This window comes from Drosophila willistoni, chromosome 3R (assembly GCF_018902025.1).
Source record: "Drosophila willistoni isolate 14030-0811.24 chromosome 3R, UCI_dwil_1.1, whole genome shotgun sequence".
Taxonomy (NCBI): Eukaryota; Metazoa; Arthropoda; class Insecta; order Diptera; family Drosophilidae; genus Drosophila; species Drosophila willistoni.
Genome location: NC_061086.1, coordinates 30,388,476 through 30,410,913, shown reverse-complemented (window position 1 = coordinate 30,410,913; position 22,438 = coordinate 30,388,476). Strand labels below are relative to the sequence as shown.

General features: G+C 39.6%; 1 protein-coding gene across 3 annotated transcripts in view; it reads right to left on the bottom strand.

The window, feature by feature from the left end:
- LOC6649448 (nucleolysin TIA-1) overlaps positions 1-22,438 on the bottom strand; it is a 98,807-nt gene that overhangs the window by 31,726 nt on the left and 44,643 nt on the right. For all 3 annotated transcript variants that reach the window (XM_047009217.1, XM_002072022.4, XM_047009218.1), the window contains one exon: positions 4,806-4,893. In XM_047009217.1, coding sequence (XP_046865173.1) covers positions 4,806-4,893 — 88 coding nt within the window. The remainder of the gene's footprint in view (positions 1-4,805; positions 4,894-22,438) is intronic.

Below are 22,438 nucleotides of genomic sequence, written 5' to 3'. Positions count from 1 at the left end.
GTCCCTTGTTGTCCCTTTTATTTCCGTTGATTTAATTTTAAAAGGCGCCGCCTTGCTCTTCATTTCGCACTGGAGCACTTTTATTTATGTGTATATATTTTAGAAGCGGCGGGGCGCCGTTTTGCAAATTGTTTGGCTTGCCAACTGAGCGCCGTTTAGCTGGCCTGGCCCCAATCTCAATCCCATGGCAGGACATTGTCAGCTAGTCAGTCAGTCAAACAGTCAGACAGTTGAGCATTTGGGCACTAACTCTTACCAAGTGGCTTGGCACTCGTGTTTCGCCTTTTGTCAATTTTAATGAATTAATGTGTATTTTATGTGAAAAGTTGCCGCAGCAACAAAAAGTTGGCCACAGCATAAAAGTAAATTACATAAATTTTAAAAGCTGGCCCTGCTGCCAGTCTGTGTTGTCTATTATCTAAACATTAAACCTGTGCAATTTGTTATTGATACCAAACATTTTCTACAAATTGAAAATTAACATTTTTTTGGGGAAATTTGGAAATTTGTTTTCGCCATTTAATGATTTTCGGGGTAGCAAAACTTTTTGGCCCATTAAAATTATATTAAAAAGTTTATATGGCACAAACACAATAAGCAAATTTACCCATTCTCGCCCCATCCTCTCTTGCCTACATCCATTCACTTTGTTTTAGCAATTCGATTTAATAAAGTGGCCATTTGCAAGCTGAAAGTTTCGATTGGAGTAGGCGTGGCGGCCTCTTGGTGGTTTCTCTTGTATTCCGATCTTTCGAGGATTTCGATATGCAATTTTTTTGGTTTTTTTCTTTGGCATGGATAACTTTTCTGACACTTGGCCACAAATATAAATTGTTGCAAGCGGCATGAAAAAGTGTCAGGCTTTTGCGGTTTGCTTTGGCAAAAGTTGTCAACTCATTATTCACACGGCTCACAAGACGTACGAATACAAGATGCCAGCAGGATGGATGGAGAGATGAGTGGGGAGAGGGGAGCGGGGAGAGACGAAGATAGCTAAAAGCTTGACTGATTTTGCGCGTTTGGGGTGAAAAGTTTTTCGCATTAACTTCCGCTGCACGCCGCGTTGCATTTGAATGCGATTTTGATTTGTCATTCGCCGCCTGGCGACAAAAGCCGCCACCAATGTCGACGGCAATGTCTACGCCAACGCTGACGCCTACTTAGACTTGAAGCGACGATTGCTTCCCAACTTTTTGTGCCACCATTTCCGTCGTTGCAGGCAACGAGAAAGGGCAGGGAGAGGCAGAGTCTGGGGGCGAGCCCACTTGTCGCCGATCATTGGTTTCCGTTCCAAGTCCAACTCCAACTCCAAGTCGAACTCGAGAACTTGGCGACGTGCACAAGCGCATTTTGAAGTTTATGAAACATCCCGCCCGAGAAAAAGGCGAAGAGTGAGACGTAAAGGCAAAAGCAACTTTCTGAATAGATTAAGTTGAAAGTTTTGCTCATTTTCAGCATCGCCTCAATCGCTGGGCGACATAAAACGATAGCAGGGAGTAGAAAAAATAATAAAAAAATACGAACGAACGGGAAAAAAAAAACATCATCTTAATGATGTCAATGGCAAAGAGCTAGACTGCAGACGGTAAACCGAAATCAGAAACTTTCTCAAGTGTCATTAAAACTTAACAAGAAAAAAAGACAACAAAAAATAATGCCACACGTTATACTCAAAACTGTCCGACTGTTATATATATACCTGCGTCTTAATTTTTATACGATAATTAGCATTGCTTTTCCTTTATTCTTTGATTGGCGATTTTCAAATGTCTTCGATTATTTGACAACTCGTGACTTACTTTACTGTATCACCCGAATCTTTAACTTTTCTTATAGAAAAATGGCTTAAATCGAAATTTCTTTTGTCCACAGGCTGTGTCAAAAAGTCAACAATTTGGAATTGGTTTTACCCAAGTTGAGCACAAAAGCCTCACGACTTTTGTGGCTAACAATGAGCAAAGCAAACAACACCAAAAACCAACGACGACTGCCAATTACTAAAGTTACGACCCTTTTTGATCCATGGACAAGAATGTAATTCAATTATGAGCTACCGAAAATGTTAATTTATACGAGTATATTTAATGATTTTGTGCCAAAAAGGAAGAAAATGGCAAACAACAACGGCAACGGCAACTCGAACAAACATCATACTAATCATGTGGTCAAATATGAGAACTGATAACGACTTGGTCTAATCAATGGCAGAATTTGCGTTTGTGCTTTATTTGCCTCTTGTTTATTTATGGGCCATCTTTTGCCCGTAAGGGCGGAGGGTGGAGGGTGTAGGGGGGCCATGCCTTATAGTAAATATATTGCATGTAATTAATCAGCACAATTGCTATCTTGTGTTGGTTTGCGGCGACTGCAACGACATCTACAAGGAGTCGCAATTTGTGAGGCAACCGCAGGCGGATAATTGAATTTCAGTTTGGTCCACGGATGGCCAAAATCTCCCACCTCTGGCCAGAAAATGCTGCAGTCGATGGGCTTCTTGCGAAATTCAGAATTTATCCTAATTGGTGGGCTGGAATAGTGGCTGGAGGAGAGTGGAGTAGCAGCTCCTCGACTTGGTTTTATGTTCTCGGCCCTTTGAGCGGTCAAATAATTAATTAGCTAAATTAAAATAAGCGCGCCAGCGATAGTCATAGGCGATGTGTTTTATGGCCCTTATAGGAGTAAGTGTGTATGCCCATTCATTTGGCCAAACAAAAACGTCTCATTATATGGCCTAATCCGATATGGAACTGCCATAACAAAAGTATATCGGGAGAGTGTGTGAGGGAAGGTTAAAACCTTGAATGTCTTTTGTGTTGGGTTTTTGTGAAAGTGCTGATTGATTTGGATATCTTTGACGGGATTATGCGAACAAAAACAAAAGTAGAATTGAGTTCTATATATACATATATATCATATATTTGTATATGGTGGTAGGTGGTTGGTTACATATATATAAATATTCAGAAAGTATTAACCGCTTTCCCATACGGTTCCTTCTAATGAGCTCCTTTGACTGCCACAAAGAAAACCCGCAGAAACTTCAAGCATTTGTATGAACATGTATGTATAAATCATATAAATTGCCAACATGGAGAGCAGATACACACAGAGATGCCCACCCAGTTGGAAAGTTTGTTGTGTTGTTGCCGCATTGAAAGTTTCAGTTAATTAAAAAAAAAAAAAAAAGGAAACCAGAAAACAGAGAGACTGAGAACTGAGAAAAGCAGAAAGCAAAAGGCAAAAGCTCTGAGCTCAAAAATTGTTGTATAAATTTTGCTCTTTATGCACGACTAAATGAAAAATCTACCCATGAGTGTTGTTAACCTGATGATGAAAAGTAGGTAAACTGCGGCAGCAAACGTCGACAGCGGCAGAGCATTTGCGATTATTTCCCACGCGGGCACTCAAAACATAAAGAGCAAGAGCAATAAATTAAAAGGCAACGTTCTAGACGATGTCGAAGACGATGACTACGTTGACGTTGATGAAGACGACAACGAACACGAGAACGACGACGACGACAATGTCCTGGCATAAAGGAAGGATATGCGGAATAAGGATTCAGCTTTATCATTGCGGTCGCCCTTTTTTCGTTTGCGGTTATTTGGCTACTTGAGGTGCAAATGAAAAATGTAATTATTTCTAGGAGGGAAATTTTCATTTTCACCATTTGCCTGCCATTATGAGCAGCAAGCAAGAAGCAGTCGAGAATTACATAACTTAAAAGGACAAAAAACCATTAAATGTTTAAATAAATAGTTGCCTGCTAAATGAGTTCAACAAAATAGGAAAAAAAAAAAAGAAAAAATTGGTAGTAAGAAAACGAAAATTTGGGGCAAATAGCTTGGGGCTGGCTATATGAATAAAGCAAAGGATAGTAAGTAAGTGGGGTAAAGGCAAGAGCTCGTCTCGGCTTGACTCGTTTCGGCTCGACTGCTGCTCATTAATTAAGAAAGTGGCAAATGAAAGAGCCGCGGAACACGCTCGCTGCTCCCCTCCCCCTGCTCGGCGTTTCTTGGTCTACATAAATCTGTTTTATTTGCCTTTCCCTGTTTCTGCTCTAATATAGTATATATATATATTTTATTTTCATTTTTTTTTCTTTCTTTGTGGCATTCACTTTGCGTTTGTTTACTTTGGTTTCGTACCGTCCCCGTTGACGAGGGCTCATAGCTACGGACTTCATTGCATTTGCCAGGCTCAAAAAAAAAATATATACAAATATAGGTAAAGAAAGAAAATAAATAAAAAATAAAGAATGTCGAAAATTAAATTATTAATTTATTGCCCGTTGCTGTGGGGCCAGACTGTGTCCTGATTTCTTCAGAACATGTTTTTTTTTCGCTCTTATTAGCAAACAAATTCAAAAAAGGTAAACTTGGCTACTTCGAATTTGCAATACTCTTTGAAATGTAAAAGTGAAAACATCATTGAATCTATAGAAAAAGAAAATAATGTTAAACCGTCTACCAAGACCTTTCATCACTCCCATTAGGTTAATCAATCAATATTCTGATATATTCAGGTTATATCAGGCAGAGTACATATTTTGTGGCTGCTGCCATCAAAAGAAGTGCTTTTTGACCCTAATTATTAATTAAGCTGACCGTAGGCCAGGCTGGCCATTTGTTTGTTTATTTAACAATTTTCCCATTTCGTTCGTATATAGCACAAGTGCAGAAAAATGTTGTTTGATTGAAGTTAATGTGCCAATAGCTTACAGAGAAGCATTACCAAACAAAATCCGTAATTAAAAAGCACTTAAGTCTATAAAGAATCAATTTTTCGTCTTTTTTGGCACTTACGATATTTCTCCAAATGGTGTGAATGCATCCTTCAGCTGTTGCGTTTCAATTTCGGCACTCAAATCACCCACAAAAATGTGAAACTGTTCTGTAAATATAGAAAAGCAGAAAAGGAAAGAGTTAGATAATGTCCACTTAACCATATTCCTTTCGGCAAGGGAGCCAAAGAGTTTCAGAGGGTTGTGAGTTGTGGCACACTCAGTGCACTTGATGAATCCGACAGACACTTGAGCCGGAAAGCTGGCAACAGTTGCCACTTGCTGAAATCGTGCGATTGCAATGTGCCATTTCAACCAAGCTGCTTTTGGGCTTCGCTTTTGGGTTTGGGCCTATGTCGTCTGCTTGGTATCTGTTGCTGATTTGGGGCTTGACATTATCAAATGCCGCTTGTCAGACTGCCACCTCTGTAAAGTCGACCGCAGGCTGCTGCTATTTCTGTTGCTCCGGCTATTTTCAATGCACAGAGATACCCACTCACACACACACACACCCATACTTACACCCACATATAGTGTCTAAGCGAAGACCGAGAGGTGGTGGAGATGCTCTTGATCCAGTTGCATCTGGGCGCAGGTGGACACAAGTGTCGCCCAAGTCCAAACACAAATGTGGCAACGTGTCATGTTTGTATGCACGCGCAGTGACAAACTGTCTAGGTTCTCATGCCAGTATGTATTCCCTGGTCTGGGGTTCTAGTTCTGGTTATTGCAACCAGCCACTCTGCTTTTTGGCTCTCGTCCTCGTCCGTGCCGAAATGACATAGTTTCGCATTACAAGGAAATTGCACTTGAATGTGCCAGCTAGCTAGGAGTAGGAGTTGTAGTTGCTGGTGTGGTGGGCGTGGTAGTCTATCCTGTCTACCTACCCCACAGCGCTTTATATCTATGTAGTGGAAACGTAGTTGACAAATATGCCAAAAAAAAAAACCAAAATGAAATGAAATAAAATAGAGGACACTAGCCGCCCTCCATAGCATTAGCAATGTGTCCCAACTCCTGTCACTAGTCCCCAAACTTCGTTGTGTCTGTGTGTATGTGTGTATGTGTGTGTGTGGGGCCATGGTTATTTGGGGTCCATCTGTCCGTCTGAACGATAGGAAGTTGTGCTAAGCGTCATTTCCGTTGTTTTGAGTGATTGCAATTGAGATACGGTTTTTGTGGTTTCTTTCGGTCCTCTGTCCGTCTGTCTGTCTGTTCACTAACAATGAGTACGTGTTCTGTAAACTGCCCTCACTTCTATGCAATTCAGTTTTTTTCCTGACTTTTGGGGCGAATTTAGGATTGTTTTAAATTTGGTCATTCATAATTATAGGAATTTACAGATTTGGCTTCAATTTTTTATTTAAACTTTATTTGATTTTAGTCAATACTAAACTATTCCATTTATGTAAGTACAATTGTCCATAAAATTTGTTATGTAACTTGTAGTTTTTTCGCCCAATTGGTCAGTGGGAAAACAATTTAAACCAAAACAAAAAGAGGAAGCTGCTATGTTTGTCTGCTATTTGTTTGAAATGCGACGATTGGTCAATTAAGTTCCAGTTCATAAAGTTTGCATCAAGGGGCGGCTATTGACCCCTGAACCAAAAGGCCCCATGTAGGTGGGTTATAATTAAGATTTAAAATTTTGCCTATACGACTGGAAACAATTAAAGAGAGATAGAGTGGAGAGGTCTGACCTCACAATAAAGCCGTGGCAACATGGAAACGAGAGCATAAAGCAGCCCGAGGCGTTATACATAAATTCGCAGCCCAACACCAGCGAATGAAAATGAGCAAACATCAGCAACAGCAGCAGGAGGTACAAGAGCAAGAGAAGAGAGGAGAAGAGAGGATGGGAAAGCGTTTGCGGAAACGGGGAAATGTAATTCAACATAAAAATATCGTAAATCTTAAATTAGAAATTTCGCACATTAAAAACTTGGAAATTGCATTTGGCTTTGCCTTCATCTTGCCTTCTGTCCTTCCCCTTGTCCCCCATTCATACAATCCATGCCGGCAAAGGGCAAAGGATCTGACGAAAATTCCCCAAAAGCTAGGCTCCATTTCTGTGTGAGTGTGTGTGCTTGTATTTGTATTTGTATGCTGCACAGCATGCGGTAGTCGAGGACTAAGGGTAGCTACTGAAAGGAAGGGAATTCCTGGTCCTGGACCCGTATAAAGTCCATTGGCGCACATTTTTAATGAGTTGGACATAAAAAAGTTTTAGCTTTTTGAAAAGCTGGCGCTGAAATGAAGCCAATGAAACACTCATACACAAACACACACAAACACACACACATTTATATAGATAGATAGACGCAGAGTTGGGACAGAGCTGTTGGCCATTGTCTCTAGTGGCACTCGCATTTCGCATCGTTGTTTGTTGGGTGTTGTCCTCCTTGTCGTCTGCTGTTTTATTGCATAATCGTGAGTCAATCAGCGACCTGAGGGAGTCGTACTACATTCACGTCTATACCCAGCCACTGCCCCACCCCCCGTCTTTGGTGTAGTCTTGTCTTCATTCTCTTTCGACCTTCATCAATGCACGTCAGCTAATAAATACGTGCTGCATCCTGAGGGACGCTTCCAGTGTAGCAAGCAGTTGAACGAGAGGTAACTGCAACAATTCCCCATGCAATTAAATTTCACTTCAATAGTTTTGCTTTAATATGCCGAATTTCATCGAAAAACGCGCGCATATCAAATGTTGCGCATACGCCACATGGTCCGCCCACCAAAAAAACCCCATTGAACATCGTACCATCTGCGATTTGTGATAATAATTTGCACTAATTTGACTAAAATTATAGCTTGTTGTTAATGCGCTTCAATTTGCTGATATTTTCTATTGGATTTCCTGTGGTTTTGGTTTGCAAAATGTTTGCAGATTTGCCGATTATAATCAAACCCAAAAATTGCATTAAACCAGAGTGCAGAGTGCAGAGTGCAGAGTGCAGAGGTTATTAAATGAATGCAGACAATGCCTTCATACCATTATCATCGGCATCATTCTTCATAATATTAATAATACGAGCATGTAAATAAAAGGACTAAATAAAAGGTGATGAGGGCACCATCATTATGCAATTTGAAACAAGTGGAATTAAGCCACGAATGGAACGATAAGTGAATGTATTTAAATTACAAAAAACTATGCATAAACATTTAAATAATGCGACCATACGTAAGCCTGCTGGCAGCTTTTCGGTTCACGTCATTCTTGGAAATCAAACAAAACTCGACTTCGACTTGGAGTTGTCGTTTGAAGTTGCAAGTGTGGGTAAATAATCCTTGCAACAGTTTGTTTTATATGCCGAGAGGGGGGCGCAAAAAAATAAACCTATAGCAATAGGTTCATGCATATGCATTAAATACTATTTCTAGAAACTTGAAACTCCTTGAAATGCTCTTACCTACGTCTGTACCCTTCGGGGCAGTGTGCATAAATTTCATGGCAACTGTTTACCTTCATTTAGGCGCAGTCAGTGAAAACTGAACTCGAGTAAAGCATCGACTTCTGCTGCCGACACCCCCATCCCCCATCCCTTCTTCTCCCGCGCCTTGGGGGGCCAGGCTGGGAATGCTGTTTTGGCATGCGTCCAATAGGCAAGAGGTGAACTCGGGAGTGACTACAAATGTGGTTGAAATATACGCGAAAAGCGGCAAACCGCAAAAGTAGATGAACAAACACAAATGTGCCAGGTCAAATCGTTGGAAAAACCATCACCATGGCAAGACTGAAAAGGGGTAGGTAGGAGAGGAGGGAACTGAAGGGCAGCAGATGGATGGCAAGTAGAGTGGAGTAGAAACAAACACTAATACTTATGGAATGGTAAATGTGATGGACACAGACATATGTATATGTCGATTTCAGGTTCCCCCTTTTCTCTCGCTCTGTTCGTCTGTGTGTGTATGTGTGTGTGGCAACAAATGCAAATACAAATATAAACACAGACGCTAACTAACCACAGGTATGTGCATGTGTGTATGTTCTCCTTATGTACATATGTATTTATATGGCAGGCTGCGATGCAAACATATGGGGATGAATATATATTGGGATTTCCATGTTGGCGCATTTTGATGTATTTTCAACGGAAATTATGCTACAATGCCACTTGTACTATACACACACACAACAAAAACAACAGCAGCAACAACAAGGACGAAACTCCGAAACAACAATAAAACGGATAGATGAAAAGGATAATGGACATATGTATGTATATGCATAAGTGCAATGAGACCCGAGATATGCCTCAATATTGCTGTACATTTTTCATATGGACCACTCGACGCTAAAATGCATTGCCCCTTGAATTAAATCAACAGCAATTCATGCTGAAAACCTTCTCTAATGACAACAACCACAACAACAATAACAACAACAATGATCCAACACTAATCCCATTCAGTTTGAAGATCTAGTTAGAGGCAGCATTATTGCCAGGGGCAACAGGCACAACCAGTTTCTCTGTCTGTCTCTCTGCCTGAAATATTAAATCTTGACCAAAAATAATTGTTTGCCAAGTGAAAATAAACCTAGCATGGACATTAATCCTTACGTTCAGCATATAGACAATGAGGACTGACCATATCTCCATATGTTTTAATTGGAAGAACTTCAACATGAACCGAAGCTTGCACTACTCATCTTAATCCACTGAAATATTGTTAAAAACTTCAATATGTTTGATTGCGATTGGAGATAAATGCAGATTCAATTAGCATCTAGCTAAGACTGAAGTAAATGCGCATTGAAAAACTCGTAATTAAACATAGTGACTAAGAAATACAAAAAGAACAAGAATGAGCTTAATGTTAGCGAATTGGAAGATTGAAAATCTCAATATACATCAATTTTAATTTGTAATTTTATGCTTGACAATGACATGAAGTAGAAATTATAAGATTGACTTGCAAGACGAAACAAGTTAGGAAGCATTTGTACGAGTAAACACCAATGATATGATAATTCAAAGAGCTTATGTCGTTTATCGATTCCGATTACACCTTCCACTACTGTCTCATTACCGATGTAACATCTGGATATGTGGGTGTTTGTATGTATATCATATTAGTTGTCAATTAAGTTTGGTTCTTCAACGCCAACAATGACAGCTGTCAAGTAATCGAAATTGGTCAATGGCCAGCACTGTCGACTGTAATGTTTGCTTTGGCAAAATGATTTATGGTTGCCAGCATATTGAATGAGCTTTCAAGGTGCCTTTGTTTTCACAGAAGGTTTTCTCATTTGCTGTTTCCTTTAAGCGAAAAAAAAAAAATGGAAAGCGTTTCTTTGTCAAATGGATAAAGAACGGAATTGTGGAAAAGTGTCACAGAATTGAAGGTAGAGCAAAAAGTGGAATGGCATAAGCACGCGACCTCAAAGCGTTGCATATGCTAGGGGGAGAAATATTATGCATACATACTTGGAATCCGTATTGCAATCCCCAACACAAACAAATGCACACACACACACACACATACACACAATAAAAGAGAGAAAACCTAATAAGCTTTTGTGCAACTGCAAGCCGTTGTGTTCCAACCGACTCGCAGAAAGCTAATTCAAATACCTGGCACAAAAGGTGAATGAGAGAAAAGAAGATGGCGCCCCACACATCCATGTTTGTGCAACAAAAAAAAAAAAAAAGTAAACGAGATTTTGCTAGCCGCAGTTGCACAAGGCCCCTAACATTTAGCTGGCGGCAACAATGGCGGCAATGTTTATCAGTAGAAGCAGCAGGAGTAGAAAATGGTGGCGGACTGGGATGTGGGGGGGTATATTAACACGCGCCCCAATAAGTATGCAATGCTCTGTGACATTTTTAACGCTTCTAACAAAGACTGCAACAACAACAACAACAATGACGAGTAGCAGCTGCTTTTGCTCGCCTGACTGACTGTCTGTCTCTTTTTCTGTCTATCTGTCTGTCTATATATCTACCTAACTACCTTCATCCTGACTAGGCTCCGCATACACACAGCTGACACCGTCTGTTGCACAGGAAATCGCTATTACAGTGAGTCAAAAGCACACATGAGCCCCAACACTCCAGCAACAACATTATATGCCGGGTGACAAAATTAGATTTAAATACGATGCGCCCGCAATGCTTCAGGCGAAATGTCACCGCATGTCCTGCTGCTGTTGCTGATGAAAATGAGCTGTCGACGTGATGGTTGGTTCGTTCCCCCAAGCATCGGTGTATATGTATGTGGCATATGTGTAAAAATAAGTGTTATAACCATCTACATCGATTGCTTTAAACTTAAAAAGCTGTTTAAGTTTTGGCCTAACTAAATATAATCAAATAAACTGCAAGTGAATAAACTGCAAAGAAGAAAAAACTGAATGGAAAGGAAAAAAATCAATTTAACTCTATATTTACACTTATGTGAAAAGTTTTTCAATGAAACCCAAGACGATGCTGCTACCCTCACACTCTCAATCGACAAAGCACAATGGAACAAAGATCAAAAAATGATTATCAAAACTATTTTCAAAGTTCAAAAAAATATATTTTCCTTACTAAAGCTCTAGATAATTAAAAATCGATTTACTTTATCATATAATTGATTCAATTTTAAGGATACATCTATTCACATTGAGCGGTTTATTTTAGTGTCATTTGTGACTGCTTTGTTTCACATTGACGCCCATTGTCAATCACCATCCACCAGACTACCCCAGCCTCAGTCAGTTATTGTCCCCGCCTCACTTTGCTGTCATTATAAAACGTATAACGAAAACGATTCACAGTAATGCCAACACTTTGCCACCAAAGCAGTGTGTACCTTCCTCTCTTTCATCCGATCTGTGCCGATGCCTTGCGCTTCCCTTACATTGTTGTTAAATGAAGAAAGTATTTTTCAAATGCGAATTTCCGTTATGCGCGTCGCGTTGAACATGAAGACATTTTTGACTATTGTCTGGAGGAACTGAAGGAGTCGAACAACAACAGCAACAAAGTCGCTCTGCGAAACTATTGCCAATGACAACGGCGACAGTGTCGGCGGCAGTGAGAACGACGCTGATGATGGCAAGCGTTTCCGACTTTTCTTGTTGCTATTGCCATTGTCGCTGCTGCTGCCGCTGCTGCTGCTCAACACACAAAACATTGAATGACATTATCCTTTATTGCTTATCCCACGCTTGCCGCACTGGGTACACTGTATCCTGGGTCCTGCCGACAGCTGCTGTGCGCTGTGCACATTGACACAAGAATGGATGGACTGGAGCTTGAAGCTGAAGGCAGCTAGTCTGGGCAAAAGTCAAAAGGGCATACGCGGCGTATGCGTGATATTAACTATGACTACTGGGACGCAAGGGGAAAGGCCATGGCAATTGAGGAACGGAGTAAGAGGCGGAGGTGGAGGCGAAAGGCAATCGGTGCTGGCCGCATTGTGTCCGCTAGGGCAAACTTTTTCATTTCCCCGCGGAAAAATTTTCAAAAATTTCATTTCACAACGGCTGAGGAAAAACTTTGCACCAAAGACATAGAAACTAGTTAGAAGTGCGGATGTAGGATGGCGGGACAGGATGCCGGGAACCAACAAAGCTGAAAAAAGTCATGTCGTTCTTTTGCTAGTTGGCCTTGCGCTCTCTCTTTTTCTCTGTTTTTCACCCTTACACACACACACACAGATTGAATGAAATAAAGTATTCAAATAAAATATGCTAAAATCTTTGAAGTACTTCAAATAGGATGAAAAAAAAAAAATAACAAAAAAAATGAAGCAGAAACGTGCAGAAAAAAAAAAACACAAAAACGACGAAACGAACAAAAAGAAAATGTCGAAAACTTTTGCACCATCTCACAAGAGCTGGAGGAAAATCGCAAAGCTAGCAAAAGCAAAAGCTTCAAATAAAGGACTTGGAAAGAAATGTAGAAATGGCTGGCGAAATGGAGAAATGGCAAAGCAAGGCAAAAGTAAATATCGTTTATGTTGTCATAACGCGCCATACCCTCAAGGCAAGGGGGTGGTGCCCCGCACCACCGTACTACAATTTTTGACACCCGCCTCACCCACAACAGCCTTGGAATTTTTGTGCCTTATCATTTGAATTTCTCGACGTGTTTGCAAAGCTTCAGTTGGAGCCGATAAAGATGCGATAAAGTGAGAACAAGTTGAGTTGTATGCGATAGAGAAAGAGAGAGACAGATAGAGAGAGAAAGAGACCGAGTCAGTGGCAAAAGTTTTGGCCGAATTTTGACTTTTACGTCGGTTGACTTGACGGACGTTGGTTTGGTTTGGCTAGCAAAATTGCCAATTTGTGTAAATTATTGGTTCAACTTGTTGTCGTCCAGGCAGCTACAATTGACGGGCATGACGACCACGCTGAGATAGAGGAGGGAAAGGAAGGAAGAGAGAGAATGGTAAACCATAGCAAAGTTTGTCGGTTGGTCGTTTTGTGACCGCTTTACAACTTTATTACATAGTCTGCTTTGTGCGCTTGTCAAATTAATATAATTCTTTTTCCCTTTCTTAATGTTTTTTTTCTTCTCTTTTTTGGATTTTACGAATCGTTGCTCAACAATTTTTGTTTCTAGGGCAATATGCATGTATGTATGTGTCGCTTTTAGCATAGTTAATTAAGCAAAACTATTGCATAAAACTTTGCATTGCTGCAAAAGTTAAAGAACATAGCTCAAAGAAAAGAAAAAAAAAAAACAAGTACCAAGGCTTAGAAATTTTTATTAAAAATTCATATTTGCATGAAAATTTGTTCTATGTAGCGGCAGACACCAAGCAGAGAGAGCTAAATGGGTCGCCCTCATGTAAAATTCACAGCTGTTGAGTATAATTTGACTGCAAATAAAATATACATACATACATATATAAAAGCGTCACATGTGTGTAAATTTGTCTTGGGCTCCATTGTTGGCTTTTCTATTGCCATAGAAATACATAGCTCAAATTAAACACTCGACAAAGTAGAAATAATTAACATATTATATCATTTACAAATAAAGAAAGTAAGTCTTACAGTCGACTTCAGAGTACCAGGCAACAACTATTTTATCTTTACAAGAACGAACGATTTTTTACCAAAATTGTTATAAATTATCCTTTTTAACGTTTTAATGTCAGAATTATATGGGAAAGTAACGGCATAAACTTTAAAAATTAGTCAAATCTAATGGCGGTTCTATCAACTGTGTTTCTAACCGGCAATGAACTAAAAATTTAACAGGTAATCCTCATCTCAACACTTTCAATTCCAAATACCTTTATTATTGAAATCTTTGACTTTGAATGCTGCATATCGAATTCGTAGACTAAAGGATTCGTGTTATATAATTTAATGATATACTAAATAACCTTTTCTATCTTTAAATACTAGAATTTGCACAATAATATTATAATAATAAATTTCATTCTTAAGTTAATGTTAACGTATTATTAAAATTGATTTATTTAACCATCTGTGATTATTTCTTATTCCTTTGAATAGAATTATAGGAAATTAGAAGGAAAATTTGATTAGTAATAACCCGAAAGATAGAAATGATTTGCCAATAGCCTGGGTATGACAATTGACTCGCCTTTCCTCACCTTTTTGTTGATTCCTGCGGTCAACTCGAGTGGCAGCCGACGCCATTCACACATATTGGCCCGATTCAACTGGATCTACTTCAGGTTGACATGAATGGACTTCGACTCATCCAATTGTCCTCCTCAATCTTCTTCTTGACCATCTGCGCATCTATGTGCTGTTTTTTTTTACTTTTGTTTGTATTGATATTTTGACATTTCTCTTTTCATCTCTGCATTCTTGTTAGTTATATGTACAGGGGATAGTGAAACCAATCTTTAGTGGCAATTTCATCAAATTGTCATATCAAATTTTTCGATGTCTAACAACCGCGATGATTTGATGCTACAAAGGCAGAAAGCATTGGTCGAATACAAAACATTTATGGTTCAATCGTGGCAATAACGTTCAATTTGTCTGACTACACAAAAACCAAATGAAAGAAGATGCAAATACAGACAGATACAAAAGTAAAAGACCAAAGCCGAATGGTTTGTTCAATCAAAACCCAAACAGGGACAACAAGCTAACCACACAATGACTTTTAGCACAAGCATTTCTAGGCAATTAGAGCGTTAAGATTGCGATAGCAATACCAATACCGATGCCGATGCCGATGCCGATGCCGAGGCCAATGCCAAAGCCCTTTTACAATTGTAGAGTTTTTGTAGGTTGGCAACGTGGCGCATACGCAATATTCGCATGCTGTAGCCTAGCATAGCATAAGCCCATGCAATATTTTGCATGTTGCTGGTTGCCTTCTATGCTCTGCTTAGTCAAGAAAACCAGTTTAAAGTGATCCAAGGCAACGGCAAAGGCAAAGGCAAGCCACATTTATTGATGTCTCAATTTCCTTTGCCAAATCACCTATTACAAATCGACTGGCAGCTTGGTTTCACATTTGTTGTTGCTGTTGCTTTTTACTCATCGATAGGTTCGTTTGTTGGTTTTTACAACAGCTCTTGCAATTTCTACAAATTTGGCTGGCAAATAGCAAACCGACTAGAAAGAGCTACAACAACTGCTTCTGCTGCTGCTGCTGCTGCTGCTGCAAAGTAAAAATCACCCTTCTGGCCGGTAATGGCTGGCAATTTGTTTGCCTGTTCTTTGCCATCGGAACATTTGAGGCAATATTGCCATTGCAGAAACTGCAGAAACGTGTTCCATTTAGACTCGAGAATGTGTTTTACGTTGGTGTGATGTGATGTTGATGTTGATGATAAGAGTGTGAGATCGACTGCTTTTTATGCCTCATTCTGTATAGTTTTTCTTAACTGTGATCGCCGCCACCTTGCTTGCCTCTCCTTCCCATCTGAGAAAGCAGCTTCAAGCAATTTGCCACAAATTTCAATCAAACGTGCTCTCTAAAAAGTTACCATAATAAGGTAATCCTGGACCCCTCGTACCACACCACTCGCCCCCAACGCATCCCCACATAAACTTTTACATTAAGACATTAGCGCAAAAGTTTTTTTTTCTACTCTTTCTTACTCTCTGTCTCTCTTTCTCTCTCTCGCTCGATTTTCATCTTCCCTGTTGCTGGGTTTCTTTTGCAGTTGCAACTGCAACAATTTCGCATCAACTAATTTCTTATTTGTTTGGCTCTTGCGGAGCAACTAACAATGCACGGTGAAGTGAAAAGTGGGGGCGAAGGCGGGGGAAAAGAAGAGTAGTAGATGGTTGTTTGGACGACTATTCCATTCCATTTTCATTTACTTTTCCTTGTGGCTAGCATATTGCATGAAAAACTTTTTGGATTTTCATTCGCTTTGATTTGGTTTTGTTAAATGGCTTATCCTTGTTAAAGGGTCCAACCAACTTCTTCTGGAGTTGATTGGATGATCTTTGATGATTGCCAACAGACAGAGCGAGGTAGAGCAAAAAGTAAGTACATATTATGATGTTAACAATATGACTGAAATTTTAAATCTCTACCACACAAATTTTTCAAAGAAATTCTCCTTTTTCTCTCATTAAAACTATTTGAATTTCTGCTTCTCTGTCGTGGTTCTAACTAGTTTTCAATTGAACGAAAGGTTGAAAAAGCACAAAATGCGTTAATGGCAAGATGCCAGCTCAAGCCATTCTCAGGGCTAGCCATTCATTGGTCTGGTCTGGTGACCCTCTGCCGTTCCCATTCGCACGACGTTACGGTGTAGTGCTCTGGTTTTCTTTTTTTGTGGTCCCCAGCAACCTGGTTCGCTGTGCTACGCAATTTCCGTTTCCGGGCGAAACAACTGCACAAGTTTCTATTTAAAAACTAGCACGGCTCTTTGCCCCACCCACCACCCCTGGCATCCCATTTGTCGTACAAACAAACCGTTAACACTTCCCCGCCCCACAGCATGGCTCTTAACCCTTTGCCGCATGCAACTTTGTGGCGTTTGTTTTACGTCTGTGGCTGCTGCTCCTTCTGTGCTGTTTTGCACCGCCGTTGATGATGCGACATCAGGTAGTAAATTTCCATTAAATGTGCATTTTTGTACAAGTTTTCGAATTAAACTTTTTGTCTTGCGTCGTAGCTCAGCGCTCAGAGCTACAAAATGGAGGCTGGGCAAGGTTGTGTTTAGCTTACTCGCTTTGTGTTTGCATTTTGCCTTTGAAAGTTTTGTGGCAAAACTGAACAACAAGTTCATTTCCAGCAGAGCATCATTATTTTGCCAAATGCAAAACTAGTTTGCTTGCTGTCTCCCTCCCTCTCCCTCTCCTCTCCTCTCTCAGTCCTCAGTGCTCCAAACCGTACTCCCACGTGACTCATAAATTGCGATGCTTCACATTTCTATTCTCTTTTATTTTGGCAGTTTTGGGGTTCGTTTTTCGTTTTTGTTGGTTTTATTTTTTTTTGGGTTTTCTTTTATCTAATCTCTGGTCTAAATTTGTTAAGCTTTCGTTTTCAGTTACAGGCCAGCAGCGTAATTTTGCCAAATGTTATAATTTTACTATCCATCCATCCCCCCAAATTTCCCCCACTTGCCCACCATTTCTCTACCACATCCCATATGCTGGGTGCAAAGTCATAAAACTCACACGACGGGGTCAGCTAAGTGGGACACTTGACCAGGCAGAGTAACAGAGAGCGAAAGAGAGATGGAGAGTGTGAGAGAGTAAGAGAGGAGGGTGTCATTCCCAGCGCTATTATTTTTAGAATATGACCAAAACATGCAAAAGATTTCTCGCTTGCAGTTTTTTTTTTTTTTTTTTCTTTGCCGAGGGCTTGGAAAATACAATGCAGCGCGCCATAGTTTGACATTGAAAAATGTGAAAATTATGCAGCAAACATTAAAGGAAGTATGTAAATTGGCTGCTGGGCTGCTGCTGCTGCTTGCTATTACCATTGCTTCTCATACTCTACGATAGCCAAGAAGTTACAGGGGAGAGGATGGCAAGGACAGGGACAGAAATTGGGATGATTTCGCCTGTATGTAATGGCGAGCAATTGCTTCGAAAAAAAAAACCTCACACTTAAACCACGCTCGCTGTATCCCTGGGCTATTAAATTTTATTCGTCGTGGAACTTCTCGACTTCGACTCACGCCTAATGATTTTAATTAAGCAACTGCAACTCCCTCTGTCTGTTCCCCTTGGCCCCAATGTGGCACAGACTTTTCGTGCCTCGCATGTCATGCATGAAATTCATTAGGTTTTTACCGAGTCTGCTTAGTGTCTTTGCATCCTCTTCTTTGACTGCTTTTGATATACTTATACTTACAATTTTCTTAAGCGAAAACTTTTGCTGGCAACTAAAACCAAACTTGACATAGTTTCGACAAAAATTGCAGCTAAAAACTTACTTAATTTCTGCCAACTGCACTTACTCTGCGCCAACTGTCGCCAAAGGGTCACATGCCGTTCTTATTTGCATAGTTAGTCAAGTTTTCTTTTGGGCCAGAGCGTTGAACTTCCCCCTCCCATCCACCCATCCGCCCATCTTCCCATCACGACTATCGCTACCATCCTTCCCCGCTATAGTGTTCTGTTCTTATACACAAGTCTATCTACTCTTGCTCGCATGTGAAGAGTCCACTCACTTTGACACTATTCTAACGGGCAAATAAATACTATAGCCCGAAGACTTGCAAAATATTAGCACATACACAGTAACTAACATAGATACACACATACATACATACATAAGTATAAACGGTATGTATATCGCATTCAGTTGAATGAGTGGGTACTGAGTAGAGAAGGGCCAAAAAGGAAATGATGATGGTGGTGGTGCTGGTGGTGGTGGGTGAGACTTTTATTTATCTTTGACACTTACTAATTTTTGTCGAGTTGTTGATGAAAATATTTTCCCATGCAAGTGTCAACTTCTTAAGTTGTTTAGCAACCAAACAGAGAAAGTTGACTTGACAAAGTGGAGAATAGACAGGCGTTTAAGCACGACTGATTCCTCATGCTATGTGCAATTTACATCTGTAAATTACCAACATGAATGAAAGCAAAAATAAAATATGTAGGCATTTTCACTTCAAAGCCAAGTTTAACGAAAGCAAAATACTATAAAGGAATTGCCTTAAATATTTCAAGTAGACTTTGGTTATGTTTTTATGAAATTCTTCAAACACTTCAAAATTGTTTTACTAGCTCTTAAATTTCTAATTTCATAATTTATAAAAGCCAACACATACACAACCTTTTGAAGCACAGCCAAAAAAAACAATTTTAGTTAGTTTGAAAACTAATTTAATTTAATATCTAATGATTATATTTTCAGTTATTTTTCTCAGTGTATATATTCACTGATAAAATGCTGTTGAAATCTGTGCAACGGTCTAATGATTGTCCATGTCAACAATTTGCAAAACTAAATGAACACATTTTGAAATCATAAATTATGCAAGCGCGCCCGACTGTGGCAGTAGAAATATCCAGAAGTAAGACCAAGGGAGTGCCATCAGCAAAAGTGGAAACAGTGGCAAACATTTCCTTCACATATGTGTCATAGGCGGAGTGGGGCAGATGTCTGTGTGTGTGTGTGTGGCAGGTGCTAGGCAAAAGCAGAAGTACTAACACTTGTTAGCCAAACTGCCAACGCCAACGCAACTATAAGACTATGCTGGTCATAAAATACAACATACCAACTACAGTTTGGAAGAGGGAGCGGAGGAAGAGGAGAACTGAGACGGGGGAACGGGGAACAGGGAACAGGGACCGGGACCTAGCAGAGTTGGGGCCAAAGTGGCATACTGACAACATGTGTTTTGAGGTGAAGCTTATAAATAAATTATTGATAAGCATCTGGCATAGAGGAAACGTCAAAAGTTGTATGCTTAAATAAGCTGCAAGCAGCAACAAACAAATGAAGCAAGAGTGAGCCAACACGAAAGACAAGTGAGTAAGGGCATATGTGTGAGTGTTTGTGTCTGTGTGTGGTAGAATTTTGTTTGTTGTTTTTAGCTTTTGAATTTTTAAATGCATTGAAATACCAACAACAACCACAACAACAACAACATAAAATTTAAATTGCACACAAGCCAAGTAATAAGGGCAACAGAGAATGGCTCCGCCTACAAGCTGCGGCCGAGTCGGCCCATTCTGAACGAACGAAACGAACCCATCAAGGAGAGCAAAAGTTTTTACAAGTTTGTTGCGCATTTTTAATTAATTTTCTTGCCTGCCCTAGCTGGCTGCGCACATAAGTATGCTATAGAATTTTGTGCAGAGGCTTTTAGCCATATTTAAACTTGACGCTAGCGGTGCATTGACATGTCAATAAGAAATGAAAATGTGTTGGCCCAAAAGCCGAACCATCCTTCTCCACACACTGTCTGCCACTCAAGCGGGTGCAACCCCACACTCTCCCCCACTCCTCCACTCGACAAAAGTCCCATGCATCGTTGCAATTAAAATTTTAAGACAAATTAAAAATGGCAAACTGCAAGTTCATCGTGTGTCTGTGTGTGTGTGTGAGAGTGTCCTGGTTCCTATGATGAACGAACGAAGTGAGCAGCAAGTGAAAAGATTTGCACTTGGCTGCTGATTGCAATCCCGACTTGCCAGCCTGCGCCTCATGTTCCCAATTTGACATTTATGTGAGCGCAGGCAAGCGAACAGTAATCGAAGCGATTGCTTGCAAGTGCGTATGTGAATGTGTGTGTTTATGTGTGTGTGTGTGTGGGTTAGTATGTCATGAAAGCACAATATCCTCTTTGCAGCATATCTTGCATCTTGCATCTGTAACTTTTAATTAATTTATTTTCTTCAGCTTTTGTTTTGTCTCCCCCTCGATAAATAAATGTTTTCGCTCTGACCATAAATGATTTATTTGTTACTTATGCAAGTGATGTTGGACAGCCTCCCGTCCGTTAACTCATCCATCCTGGAGTTGGTTGGCAAAAAGTCCCCTACTGCGTGGCAAATTAAAAAACCCTGAGCAGTCAAACAACTTTATTTAATGTCAAAGTAAACACTGCTGTCAGAATGAAACTGGAATTTCTGTTTGCCATTCGGTTGCATCTGTCCCATTCTGGCACCTACATATGAGAAGATTCATGGCTTTCTGTTTACTTCCCAGCCAGTCGGCCGGCCATCTCTCCCGGCACATGCTGCGTTTTTAATTTGCACGTTGCGGTCAACGAAGCGAATTGCCAACGCATTTAAACGATTTTTGGTTAATTATACGCAGTTACATAATAACATTTGCCCAGTGCAAAGTGCGTCATGTCCATACCTTTGGCCAGATGAGACTTTTACATAGCACAAGCATATTGAAAGTCATGTACCTCGACCTGGCGCCCTTTTTTATTAATCACAAATGGTAGTATTCACTCAGAAGACAATCATTTAAAAAAAATACAAGTTTCAATGTGGAATTAAAACTAGTTTTTTTTCAGCATTTTTATTTTCTGTCGAATGTTGTGAACGGAATGTGGCCACAAAAACCATAAAACTAACAATAATTCAAATTAAATACAATAAAGGCAACAATAAACGGGCTTTTTTTCATTTGAGGCAAATATGGGCATTAAGATTGAACGTGTAATCACCACTTCTTTACATACCCTTTGATATATGTAGGAATGTACGAAATGATCATATGTTTATTAGCTAATACTAACACAGAAACCCACAAATGAATTTAAATTTGATAAAGAAGATATAATAAATCTTCATTATATTAAATCAATTCGACCACATCGAATCCTTTTTCTTAAACATTCCACAAATAATTAAAATTTTGTCATGTCTTAAAGCTCTGTTTAGTCCATTTGATCGATTTGATTCAAAAGCTGTTTAAACTGAAATTTTATTCTCAAAAGGTTAAAAAAGGGTATACACTTATCGATTAAAAATTTCTATTGATTGCTAACTATATCCCCGTGCGTGTGTGTTTTCTTTTTTTTACTATTTAAATTTTTCCCTTGTTAATTTAATGGAAAAAGAAAATATTTAAAGTACAACAAAGGCAAACAAAGCAAAAAACTGAAAAACAAAATAAATTGTGGACCAACAATTTCCATTTTTCGCAGACAAAAACAAAGAGATGGGCAGGGCATTATTGTTTATATGGTAAATATGGCTTTATAAGCATCGTCTGCGTGCATCCGATGATATAACCTGGTATGTGCGTATATATAAATGTGCACATGAACGTCCACACATTGCACTTGTCTGTGTGCGCGTTTCTCCTGTGTGTGTGTGTATGTGTTTACTTAAATTCAATTAATAATTAAGGTATAAATGCATTTGCATGCTGGTTAATTAAATTTGTGCGGCTTTATTAAAGGAAATTACGTATTTTTTATTCATTTTTATTTTTAATTTCTTTTTTTTTTTTTTTTTTCATTCTCCTCACATCATTCTCACCACAATAACAAAAACAAAAAGAAATAACAGCAACAACAACAACTTTGCGTAGTATAAATTCAGCCACATTAAAGCCATAGAGCCGTTAAAGACTTAAAGAACTGACTAACTGGCTGACTGGTTCGATGGTATCCAAATGAATCGTTGTATATCTCCATGTAGAAATGAATATTTTATACATTGCATTGCACTGCAGTCATTATGCCATATTCATTACATACATATATACATACATAGGTACATATTTTTGAATTGCCTGACAGTTACCCTGCTGTTCCCTCGCCCCCTGACGCGTT